The sequence below is a fragment of the Homalodisca vitripennis genome, chromosome 6, assembly GCF_021130785.1.
Source record: "Homalodisca vitripennis isolate AUS2020 chromosome 6, UT_GWSS_2.1, whole genome shotgun sequence".
Lineage (NCBI taxonomy): Eukaryota > Metazoa > Arthropoda > Insecta > Hemiptera > Cicadellidae > Homalodisca > Homalodisca vitripennis.
Genome location: NC_060212.1, coordinates 92,652,248 through 92,665,774, shown reverse-complemented (window position 1 = coordinate 92,665,774; position 13,527 = coordinate 92,652,248). Strand labels below are relative to the sequence as shown.

The 13,527-nt window shown below is 33.2% G+C and overlaps 1 protein-coding gene across 1 annotated transcript; it reads right to left on the bottom strand.

Annotated features, from left to right (window-relative positions):
* Positions 1–4,014: 4,014 nt before the first annotated feature.
* Positions 4,015–12,834, bottom strand: LOC124365231 (tubulin-specific chaperone E-like). Its single transcript, XM_046821193.1, has 5 exons — positions 12,802–12,834; positions 11,792–11,906; positions 7,819–7,950; positions 6,778–6,934; positions 4,015–4,193 (listed from the first exon to the last, which is right to left on the bottom strand). Exons 2-5 carry the CDS (start codon positions 11,816–11,818, stop codon positions 4,030–4,032), a joined length of 480 nt encoding a protein of 159 aa, XP_046677149.1. The 5' UTR covers positions 11,819–11,906; positions 12,802–12,834; the 3' UTR covers positions 4,015–4,029.
* Positions 12,835–13,527: the final 693 nt, after the last annotated feature.

The following is a 13,527-nucleotide window of genomic DNA, read 5'->3' as shown; positions in this document are numbered from 1 at the left end:
CATTGGCGCCTTTACTACTGGACAGCTGCAATGCTCTTGTGGTTTTAGTGCCAAATGCTAGCTTTTACTAGAAAACATTTCCCAAACTTATTTTAAGAGTTTTTTTACTGAAAGTTTTACCAAATTGTTGTTTGTAATTATAAATTATGATACAATTCTAAACTAACATACTATTTGGATAATCAATTACGAAAATGTCAGTAACAGTCATTTTTGGACTGACCTTGTCTGATAATTTCTATGTTTTACTAAACAGCTGATTCCAACACTGTGTACAGTGAAATATCAGTCAAGTTTACCAACTATACGAATAGTACAATAAAAATTCCCTTCATACAATCGTACAAAAACGTGTTTTATGAATTATTTGATGAAAAGCACAAGAAAATTACAACGCATATGGTATTTTTAAAATCAGTAAAAAATCTACTTTCTTTTGATTAATTAAAAAATGGGTCGTATTAAAAAACTCAATACCTCCTGCCTGCTTGCCTTGAACAATTTTTCATTATAATATTTAAAAACTAGAAGAACTAATGTAAAAAAAGTTTTAATATACTTACTAATAAGAGAGCTCTGACAATTTGAAAATTTTGAAAGAAGAAAAAGTTTTTTGAGCGCAGCGAGTGAATGATGCAACCAATAATCTATGTGACCACATTAATTTGTTGGTTGTTATTACACACAACTTGGTCCGTTTAATCTTTGCTGTATCTCTTATAGTTTCCAAGATCCTTTCAGTGTGCATAAAATTTGGAACACACTGTATATGAATGTAGCTTTTTGATTTTTTAAAATTTTATGTTTTTTTAATAACATTTAAATTTTCAGAGCTCTGCTATTTTTTGTCCCATGAGTACAAACTGGTGTGGGGTATGCGAGAGGGAGGCCGTGTTGCATACCCCCATATTACATCTCAAGAATACAAGTCTGTTAGGCTCATTGGTTTTACTAATTAGCAAATTATATTTTTTCTACAACATTATAATAGTTTGTCTCTTTTTTTAACACTTTCCAGCTGAAAGCTATGGCTCCTTAGCTGTTTAAATTAGTCCATTTGGCATTTCAAGCTCTTGTGTTACATGACTTTTTATGTGATTTGCTTTATTGTTATGGTTCAAAGTAATATCCATAGAAACACATTTAATCATTTCCATTGTGAGAGTATAAGTTCATTTTGAAGCCTCATAAAAAATAAAAATACTATTTTGCACACTTAACAAGTAGCTATAAAATAAAAACCAGTTAAGAATGAGAGATAAAACTCGGTATGCATTCATATGAATGAAAAAAATACAAATGAGAAATTAAGTTTCATCTTAGTCTGAGATCGTGAGTAATAAATAATACTTCATCTGGATAATTAGACATAGAATGGACCGTATAGGAAAATAAAACCTCTTTTACATGCGGTAATACTTTATTTATGTTACAGGGAAAATTAATATTAAACTGTTATTAAAAAATACAACAAAATAAACTATAAAAACCTTGTTAAATGTAACAAAGAAACGTAGCATTACCACCGTACTGAAATCTCATCACCGTCCTCGACAGAGTAGTAATCCAGTGTCTTCAGCGGGCTTGTTCATCTCTACAATAATTTTGGCGTTCTGAAACAGTCCATGAAAAATAAATTTGTTATTTTTAGTTGCTTTAACTCGAAAATTAACACATTTGGTTGCTAATTTGTGCATTATGTAATTAGTAATAAATAGGGAAGTATAATTTTTTCTAATTATAGTTATAAATATTGTGACTGTTTATGTAAAACCACCATGCTTTTAATACATGGAAACTTAGTTAACTCTAGCTAAGAGTATAAATTACTATAGATCAGGATGTTAGGGGGGAATGTATGACGATTCAATCGGAACTGTTACTATTTTTAATAGTGACTGTGTTATATGAAATCAAACAACCAAAGGAGGTGAGTTAACTGATTACAATTTTAAATTTAAGACAAATTCAGTTATAAATAATTATTTTTTTATTATATAATCTTATCAAAATGATATATATAGTGTTATACAAAAATATAATGGTGGCTCTGTGTGTGTGTTTTACTCAATCATGTACAAATTACATTCTATGTATTGTGTTCTCAATGTTTAGTGTTTTTACTGTTTATAGTTTTTGAAGGAGTTTTTAGTTCTTCCGCTACCTCATGGAACAAGACAATTTGCGCACTTCAGAAGTAGACAGATACTTGGACAGTGATATTGAGATATCAAAGATACTCAAAGACTGACACAAAAGTGAATTATAAAAAGTAAATGAATCGTTATTGTATGTAATGTAAATACTTGATTTTAATTATCATTTTGATAATAACAATAGAATGTAACACAGTTTTATCTCATCTCCCTGACAACCAATTTAGGAGCTTATCATAAAAAAACATGAAAAATGTAAGTGAATTTTGATTGTTTTGTTAAAAAGTATGCTTCATAATTAAGTAATCAAATAAAAAACTGGTTTTACACGTAAAAAACATTGCGCTGTTTTGAATAAAAAATATTAAAACAGATAAAAAAAAAAGTAATAGAATATTGACCGTTTGCTTTTGATTTTTTTTGTTTTTCTTACTTAAAATTTTTTTTAAATATATACTAAAAAAATTAAATAAAAAATTATTTGGAGAAGCAACAAACACTATTGTTGAACAACCAAATAGACTAAAACGTCCTGAAAAATTTACTAATTTATCTGTATCCAAACTCATTTTATTAATATTTTAGTACACGCATGCATTTTTGCTAAAATCAATTCAAACATTCTGTCCTAAAGAGGCTAGGTTAATTAATTCCTCAATGGGTTAAAAATGTATTCAACTGTTATATACAGGGAGTAAATTAAGTTCTGACATGCCTGGATATATTCCAAACGGATTAAGGTATCGATGTACAATCTTCACCATATATATTAAAATACTTTTTTGGACTTTTTGAAGGATACAAATATTTTTCCCCTCATTTTCAGAGAGGGTAGAGAGTTAAACCCTTTGCACGCCAACGTACCTATATTACGGCTGTCGGCTACTCAACTGAAAATCGCCAACGGCCGTAATATAGGTACGTCACTTTTTTTCGCCTGTAATTTTCTTATAGTTCATCTGATTGCAGTGAAATTTTGACTAATCGATAGTCGATTAGTTGCTTTGAAACCACAAAGTAGTTTATTCCTCTATGGACTGTTTTGTTTGGTCGTATTTGAGCTTCGCAGCTGTTGGATTGTTTGGTCGAGAGTGAGGTTACGTTCGTGTTGCTGTGCGTTGTTTACGTTTGTATTTCTCTCATTACTTTTGTTGTTAGGGCATTTTTATTATTTATTTGTACTGAAAATTTAGTAAAATGAATAAGAGAAAGAGAGAGCAGTCACCAGTGAGTGAAAATACACTGTTAGGTGCATTACATGACACAGGATTCATGGCATTCATGCCATTTGTTTTGGCAAACACCAATGTTAGACTCCATCCGTGTAATGTAAATATTGAACATATTCTCCTTTAGTTATAGTTTTGTGATTTTTAACAGTGAAAGACTGAGGGAAGATTATTTTTGTTTTGTGTTTCTGTAAGATTTATTTTAGCATAGTGACAAATATTGATTTGTGAATATAGTATAACATTACATACAACGTCCATGCAACTTACAAAAACTGTGCTCGTGTCACATTTAGTGAAAAAATCACAACTGGACTTCTATATAAAGGTAGGCTTTTGAAATTTTGTAATTAGGTTAAGGAATAGATATAGTTTACTAGGATATAAAAGGAAATCAGCATAAATTTTTTTGAAAACACTTATTTGTGCTAAAAAAAACTTTTTGAAAATTTTACAAAATTGTTTACAAATGTATACACAAAACCCACTTGCGGTTAGAACAAACTATAAAATTAAAGCTAAAGAGAAATTACTAGATAAAGAACCAAATGGTTTTGTTACAAACTGAAAATTAACTGAGTAGGGTTAGTATAAAGCATACCTTTGAACTCTTCCGACAGAGAGTTGGAACAGCACCCCCAGTATTAAAACATTTTCGCCACCAAAGGCAACAAATTCTTGATCTGCATGGTTTTGGGCAATGACATGGTGACCGCTTTGTCTGGCCCTTGCAATGTGACCCGCACCAGTGAAGAGGCTACGGACTGGTTTGTCTTCTTTAACTCAGATTCTTCTGCTGCTCCATATTCTGTAACCGCAGATTGAGAATCAGAATAAAAAAAATATATAATTGACCATTAAATCATTTTAACTCAGTAACTGTGATTGTGTTGTATTCACATCACCTTTATTGTAAAGCTTGAGCTGAAACTTTTCACTAAAAGTAATATTTAATTTTTTTATTATTATTTCCTACGTAAGATGTTAGGAATATAATTTGGTGATTTAATATACAATATGTATATGTATAGTTTACTGATCTCACTGAGAGTAAAACGTTGGACTCTGACAACTTGTTGAATTTCATTTAATGAGGACAATCATCTGACAACAGGAAACACAAGATTGTTTTGTAACTGTAAGTTTTGAGAGCAAGGAATGTCACATGAACAAACTTGATCAACTTCTACTACACGTCGGCAGGCAGGGCAGGGGAGAGGGGGTAAGGGAGTAAGATGGGGACGTTGATAACTTCATGATGACCTCACAAACTGTATTTTTAGAAACAATGATCTTGTGATATCGGTGCTGTTTTGTCTGCTTCAAATGTGCATTAAGACATATTGTAGTGGTAGATAGTTACATTTTTAACAACGTAAGATCTGAGGTTTAAATATTGCACATTTCTGAATGGTTATCGTTTTCTATTTAAAACTCATTCATAACCTTTAGAATTTTACGTAGGCAAAAAAAAAACTAAAAACAAATTGAGTACATTAGTTTAATTAAATAAAAAAGTTTAACGAAACAAACAGTGTCCCGTTATTTTTTATAACTACAGAGTGCTTTCAAAAAGTAAACTGCAAACAGCGGTTTGTACTTGCTGTAATAAATAACATGTTCTCAAATTACAATTCCGTATCGGCTTGTATAATATCATTTCAAAAAAATATATATATATAACTTGTAATGTGCAGAAAAGAGGGTAACCTAGTTGAACCTTTAACCCTTTAAGGACCAACCGTCTGATTTATCGCCAACGACATACTATGCGAAAAGGACCAGTCGTCTGATTTATCGCCGGCAGCGTACTATGCGAAAAGGACCAGCCGTCTGATTTATCACCGGCGGACTTTTCATACTTTTAAGAGATATTTTAATATTCTTTATGGAATAAATATACTATTTTCTATTCCCTGTATGTTTCTTACTATGATATCAAATTTTAAACGTCTTTGGAATCATCAGCTTGGTGAAAAAAAATATTTTACGGCCATGTTGCATCGTAATGTTGTGATGGTACTTTGGGATTATACCGACCACACCCAGACATGAATCGTTATTTGACATTTTGCTTCTACTGATTACTAGATTAGCGTATAACAATATTTCGTCAATATAAAACAGGAATTGTCTTATTGCAAACCCCTCCCCATCCTCAGACAGAGGTCAAAGTCGAGCGGGTCTAGTAGATAACATGATTGCAGAGTCTCGCCGCCCGTTCAGCTGGTGCGTCGCTTTGTTGTACTTCCGTGTTTTATCCCTACATTTCTACAAACACAAAAATTCAACAAAAACAAACATTACCAAACAAAAACTAAACTCTTTATTGAAAAAAACACACAAAACTTGTTTTTATGTACCGTGCAAAAAACTTAAATAATCATGTGATGCCGCGCGGCCTGCCGCAATCGGGATTCTCGAGAAAGATAAGATAACAGCGACAACAATACCGATCACAATACCTGGAAATGCTTGTTGATTGATGGAATGTTAGTTCTGTTACTCAACTACATCGTTTTATAACGTTCTAAGTTCATTGAAAAAAGTATAAGCGTTGGGGGCATATAACGGAATCTGACCCCATTAACAATTGATAATCGTTGTAAGTTTGTAATTTTGTAATTAAAGAGTTGTTTTTTCGTTCTATCATGTTTGTTTCTATAATAAATGTATATTTTTGTGTTCTTCATACTGGTGTGGTCGGTATAATCCCAAAGTACCGAATAATATCCTTAGTAGCCTATAAGGTTTTGTATGTTAGGCTAATGCTGAAAAGTGTGTTGTAACTAGTGTTACAGAAAAATTTAATTCATTTACAAACTTTTTATATTTTATTCCAGGGCTTTCAAATTTTGTACAGTTATAGAGAATTATATGTAGAACTAATAAATACCATTTACAGATAATTTATTCTTATTTTTAGTAGTTATTGAAGATCAAACTCAATTTTTTTAATTTTTTTCTTATTTTTATTTAATAAACAGAAAAATCAAATTGTATTTTGCTATATAATGACTTAAATTTATTTTTTCACAATGAACAATTTAATTATAAACATTTTAAGCCTAAAAACAAATCTGTACAGTAATTAGTTCTGAAGATATGATTTTTCTCTCAAACGCTTGAAAAATCACACATTTTTAATATGCACAGTTCTTGGAGCATGGCCAGAAAAACGCAAAAACTTTCTTTGCACATGTCAAATTTTGGTCTGGTCCTAAAAGGGTTAACATGCACTAGATCGAGGGCTAATATTATTTAGCATATTATATTGCTGTTATCAAAATAACATTCCATATGATTTTTTCAAATTCGCTTTTTAGAACATTGAGCACAAATTTTTTAAAGATTATGTTTTAACATGTAAAGGAAATAGAAACCAGACTTACTTTTAACAATAATGGGATATCTTGGATGCGTAGCGACAAACTTTGTCTTGAGGGCTTCATCGTTTGATACTTCAAGCCATTCTCTGCCACATTCCTTCAAATACTCTAGTTCTGCACTCCTCCTTTCTTCTCTGGTAACAATTTTACGGTTCAGCACCTTCAAGCACAATAAGTATTGAGGCACTTTGATGAATTTATGAAGATTATTGGATTTAATGCAATATGAAGATTAAAAGGATAACAGGATTGTTACAGCTATCACTTTATGTTAGAACATAAAACCTTCATAATCTGAAAAGCAAGAACATAGCCTGGAAAACATTTTGAGAAGGGTCCAGATAACTGATATATTCCCGTAGTGGACAGAGAGGAAGGCCCCATTTTGTTTCTTAAAAAGTTCTTGATCCGTTTATTAGTTGAGAACGATCTTTCAGCAGTACATGTCAGTAATACTGAATTATTAAAATAACAATCGTTTACTAAAAAAGTAATTGAACAAATTATAAATTTGGGGGTCCGGACTCTTTGAACCCCATTGCTGGTTACGTCCTTGCTGACAAGTTTTATAAAATACATATGTGTATAAGTTTATACAATATAATGCTATACAAGATTATACTTAAACAACAGTTTAATGTTTATCAAACTCAAAAACCATTTGTTGTTTATTTATTTAAGATCCACTTGCTTTTCGGAAACACGTCTCTGTCAAGAATTTAATAGTGAAGTTATTTTATCTTTTATTTTAATCTTATTTGCATTAATGCTTTAGCCTTTTACAAGTCTATTACAGAAGAAATACTTAAGAGTTAGCCAGTAGCAAGTCTGGTAAGACTTTGGTTATACATAAAATAGAGACAACCCTTCAGACAGTAACACTATAAATTATGTTTCAATAGAACAGTGTAATAAATCAATAATTAGTTAAATCTTATACAAATTTATACTAATAATTACTTTTACTCTTTATTATTCAATGTTTAATTATATTTTACCTTATTCTGGGAAATACAAAAACTAATACAAAAATACAATTATTACCTTAAGAGTTCCAATCCTGCAGACAACCTTGTAGTATACAGTCTCGACAGAGAGATTATCTTGCACAGGATTATTAGTGAATTTCAATTCCTCCAGCTTTGGAAGTTTTTCAAGTTCAGAAATATCATTCCACTGAAAATATCCAATTAAATTAAATTTACATTTAACTTGTAAACATGAACAATAACACAAAAATACAAGATATTACGTTACTTCTACAAGTAATATCATTCAAAATTTAATTTCATTTGGTAACATAATATTTTTAGATTACATCATGTTTCTTTCCACTTATAATAAATATATTGCTTTACACATATCATCGTGGAATATTTGAATTTCAATATCACTAACAGCAGCGACAGTAGGTATGATGTGTCTGTCCCAGTCAATATTTAATAATACATTTACTCCCTATCTATGGCACATATTCTCACAACACATTTACTGCGGATCAGTACTGCGGAGGTATGTACTCCAGTCCAACACAGGTGGAGGGAGGTATGTATTCCAGTCAACACAGGTAGAGGGAGGTATGTACTTCAGTCAACACAGGTGGAGGGAGGTATGTACTCCAGTCAACACGTTATGAGGTATGTACACCAGTCAATACATAAGGAGTTATGTACGCCAGTCAATACGTTACGAGTTATGTACGCCAGTCAATACGTTAGGAGGTATGTACTTCAGTCAACACGTTATGAGGGTATGTCCACCAGTCAATACATAAGGAGTTATGTACGCCAGTCAATACGTTAGGAGTTATGTACGCCAGTCCAATACATTTTTTTTTCTCTCTCAGGAAAAGTAGCTTATAAATTGCACTAGTCCTATAAGAACCTTAGCGCTGCGTCTGGAGTGACAGGATATTCAGGAGAGCTAAGGTTTGGGGGTAGGTGCCGCCTCCTATCGAAATCCATGAGGAAGAAATAGGGCAATAATCTCAAAATCCCCTCGGAAGAAGGGGAGGCTAGCTCTGAACCAGCCACTCCAGTCAAAGCAGATGGGGTGGCACACCCTTGTTGAGGCTATTAAGAAACTTTGATAGTTAGAAAACGAATCCCACCAAACTCCAATAGTCATCTCCCACAGTACACAGTAGACTAGGACCTATTGAATTACCTTTGCACCCCAGAATCTCGACATTTGCGGCTTCTCATTTGGACAAGAAGCTTAGAAAAATTGAACCTAGTTCTATAAAGACCTTTGCGCTGCTTCCGGAGTGACAGGATATTTTGGATGGGTAAGGTTGGGAGTAAGGGCAGTCTCCTTTCGAGATTCATGAGGAAAAATTTAGGGCGCTAATCTCAAGTTATGTCCCCTCGTAAGAAGAAGCCAGCTCTGAACCAGACTTCACAGTCAAAGAAAACAGGAGGTGACACACCTTTATATCTAGGATGGCAACAACCTTTGACTCTTAGGGAACAAACCCCACCAACTCCAACAGTCTTTTATTGCTGTAGACTAGACCTATCAAATTACCTTTGCACCCCAGAATCTCGACATTTGCGGTTAGTGATGTGCTGCTCCCTGGACATCCATAAGGTTACCCAGATTTAAGTAACACATTGGGTTTTGCTGTGTCCAGTGGTTATGTTCAGTTGAAAGGTATAAGCCAGCCAGAAGTGATCCCTACCAGGTTCAGTCAACACGTTTGTATGTACTCTGGTAACATTTTAGGAGGTATGTACTCCAATTAAGATGTTAAAGATTATGAGCAGAGTAAAAATACAGAGTGGAGTTTCTATCTGTATCTCTTTACTGCCTGTGTTGTGTTGCCTGTTTAGACTAGTTTGACCGTGATTTTGAACTTTGTTGCAAGGTATAAGGTATTGTGTAGTGTGCACTGCTCATGATTGGCTGATTAGGGGATTAGGTTAACTGCTTAATTAAGAATTGAGTATTTTATTAAATATTATAATATTTATCATAATATATTTTATCATATTATGAGAACTGTACTTGAGAGTATTATTGAACACGAATCTAATTTAAAATTTAAACAATTTTTTTATTTAACCTTATTTGTAAAAACTGTAACTTGTAAAATCAATCTTAAAAGACCATATTTCTAAACAGAACACTTCCAAAGATATGGGCTGTCAACCCAAAAAATCCTGGTCTTCATCCTGCAGAGTGTTTTGAACGATACCATATACCGTGCTAAAATATAAAATTATTAGTGTAAGTATCAAATTTTATATCTCTATGCTATAAATTACAAATAAAATAAAATTATTATACAATATAATAATCTATAATATACTTTATTGACTTCCAGTTTGCTAAAAAATGGGTTTTTACCGAAAATATGCTAAAATAAATACGAGCTGAGGGGGCAGACTGGTGAAAAAAATCCGAGAGTGGAAAGGGTTAAATTTCTTTTCTGAAATATCCTTAAAGCTGCACTGGAGAACTATAACAGACTATGACTATGAGTCACCTGATGGCCCCCAGGAGGGTTCGCTTCTGGCTGGTTTATACATTCCAGTTGAACCCACACTGGGCTCAACAAAAACCCGATGTGTTACTTAAATCTGGGTAACCTTATGGATGTCCAGGAGCGGCACATCACTAACCGCAAAATGTCGAGATTCTGGGGGTGCAAAGGTAATTTGGTAGGTCTAGTCTACAGCAATAAAAGACTGTTGGAGTTGGTGGGGTTTGTTCCCTAAGAGTCCAAAGGTTGTTGCCATCCTAGATATAAAGGTGTGTCACCTCCTGTTTTCTTTGACTGTGAAGTCTGGTTCAGAGCTGGCTTCTTCTTACGAGGGGACATAACTTGAGATTAGCGCCCTAAATTTTTCCTCATGAATCTCGAAAGGAGACTGCCCTTACTCCCAACCTTACCCATCCAAAATATCCTGTCACTCCGGAAGCAGCACAAAGGTCTTTATAGAACTAGGTTCAATTTTCTAAGCTTCTTGTCCAAAGAGAACAAAAAAAAAAAATCACCTGCTGGGGAAGCATTGGTCCTCTTAAGCGCTTTAACCCCTACTTGGTGGCATGTACTGGACCTGGTATAATGAATGGGATGATCCAACTAAACTAGCTGTACACTCCCACACAATTCTATATCAATTCTTAAAAATACTCTATGACCCTCTGTCAAAATTGATATCATTCTATGCATGTTTGCATTTTGTGTTGCAATTTGCACAGAGCTACTCTACAGTCAACATGCACGTGTAGCATGTTTCTCGTCCATCATGATAAAACTTCAGCGATTCCTTCATTCACTAAACTGCCATTAGAATCACCAGATTTGTCACATCTTGGTTGATAAATTAGGTCTGCATTCCGATCACTGCAAACTCAAAAACTAAGAAGTCAGAAAAATCTAAAATTGAAGAAATGTCCTCATCGTTATTATGACTACTTCATACCGTACTGACTGGAGCACTATCAAAATGTAAACAACTTGAAAAACTATAAAACAATAACATTCTGTTTGAAACAACCTGGTACGAGTACAACTTCACCATATTCTCCCGTTACAGTTCCTTACTTGGCCCTTAGCCGTCAAATGTTATTACAGTGTTTGCAGTTTGTTAGTGCAATTAAACAGCACTACTGTGGAGTACTGTAGTTCAAGTAATAAACACTACTAGAGGCTAATGTTTTATCACCTCACCATACCAGGAGTTTGGAATCAAGCAACTCTTGGGAACCTGTTACACAAGTATGGTAGTCAAGGAATTAAACAATAATTTGTACTCCTGGAATATAAAAAATATAAAAGATGCTCTTGTAGAGGTTGCTCGATGCTAAACAAATCCGAAAGCCTACACACAAACAGCTGTTCTGTAAAAGTACAGACGGGTGAAGGCATGGTTTAGAAACCCAAGTTCACTATTCATATCAAGTAATTGGTATATAGCCGTTGTTTGTACATACACATAGTACAAGAGGAAATCAAACAATGAGAAGTTGTGCATGCATGTGTGAGGTGTGTTTGTTTGATAGAACATACCTTTGAAATATTGTTACTTGAGATCATTAGACACTGAAGACTTGGAAAGAGGTTCTGGGAAGCAGGTATGGAGATATTTGTGAGACCTAAGTCACATAGATTCAAGGTCTCCAGTCTGAAATCATAAATATATTTTAACTTGTCTATTTCAACAACCTCTCTAACATTTTTTGGTTATAAAAGTATGTAATGAATTGATTGCAATGTATTTAATTTGTTACGGACATTGCAAAATAAATTGTTACTAAACTATTCCAAATAATCTAATTCTGAAATCAATAGATACATTTTTCCTAACACAGAAATTAATCCTCAGCAAACTAGTTTTGATAGAGGTCAAAATGGGAGTTAAAAATATGAAACGATAATATTTTATCAAATTATATTTTTTTTTAGCTCGATTCACTTACTATTATTTATATTACACAATTATGCCATAATAAAAATAAATGTACATAAAAAAACCATCAGACAATTACAAAAGGAAACTGAAAGTTATCACTTTAGGGGGCCTGTATATGGTTATCTGATGCTGATTTAACATGTATTTATGTAAAAATCTAAGAAAAACATATACCTGACACTTTTTATTTCATGTTTTTATTAACCCTTTTGATACTCACCCATTTCGGCCTTCAAGCAAATTAGCACGACTTACAATATATTTCTTTTCTAGGGAAAATTTCTGTACCAGTTTCAAGAAAAACCATATTGTGTGTTTTTTACAATGCAAAAATTGTATTCTTTAGGCTCCAGAATACATGTCCACTAGCCTACTGATTCTGTTGACTAGTTGGATCATTGAGAGTATACCCTGGAAGGTTATGATTGAAAGAGTTTAAAATAATTCTGTTATTTGTACACATATTCTTACAGATATATGTCATGTTTAACATTTACAGCAAACCATTACAGTAAGAAAATACTTGTATGTTAGAGTTACAACAAACCCCATCAAGGGTTTAAAATATAGAAACAAATCACACTTTAGTAAATTAAATTTGACTCACTTTTTAAGCGTACCCAATTTATTTATTTTCCTCCCACTGAGCTATTGAGTTTCCTTCCAAATCCAACTCTATCAAGTTTTCTAGTGCATACATTGGCAAGCTGATGTTTGTTATTTTGTTAAATGGCACCTGAAACATTAAAAAATGATAAAGTCGTCAGGAAACAGTACATACAGTAGGTGATAGGCTACATCATTTGTCATTTCATTATAACTAGTTTCGTATAACTAGTTTAAAATTCAATATCATTAAAATAATTTAGGTACACCTCTTCAACTGATTAAAAGGCTTTCGTTTTCAGCCACTTAACCAAAAATTTCTTAAAGTTCTTTGTGCACACTGTTTTGACACTATGAGGCAACTTATTGAAAAGATTTGTACCAATGTAGACAAAGTTATGTTGGGACTTGATTAACCTAGTGTGTCTCACTGTCGATTAGATTTGCAGACCTGATATTGTGAAAATGTACAGAATTTCTTAATCTAACCAAGGTCAGATTTTCTTTGTCACACGAAGATACGTACGAGAAATCTTTGACAGAAGCACAAGGGGGAGAATCAGGATAGCGAGATCATAAGTGACTTATATTATGTGCATCTAAGACATCAAGACAGGATGGCGGCGTGGTATAAGGTGCTACTCTAGGATGCGATAATTGCCCTTGGTCGTATGTTTGATTCCCACACCTGACATTAGGGGTTTTTGCGGTCTGCTGTACACTTACG

What these genes read in the sequence shown, in the direction of transcription:
- LOC124365231 (XM_046821193.1), bottom strand. Translation starts at nt 11,818, where the DNA reads ATGATCTCAAGTAACAATATTTCAAAG. An exon ending in CAAGTAACAATATTTCAAAG is followed by an intron (nt 7,951 to 11,791) that starts GTATGTTCTATC and finishes GGATATTTTCAG; the next exon opens with TGGAATGATATTTCTGAACT. An exon ending in GCAGGATTGGAACTCTTAAG is followed by an intron (nt 6,935 to 7,818) that starts GTAATAATTGTA and finishes TTGTGCTTGAAG; the next exon opens with GTGCTGAACCGTAAAATTGT.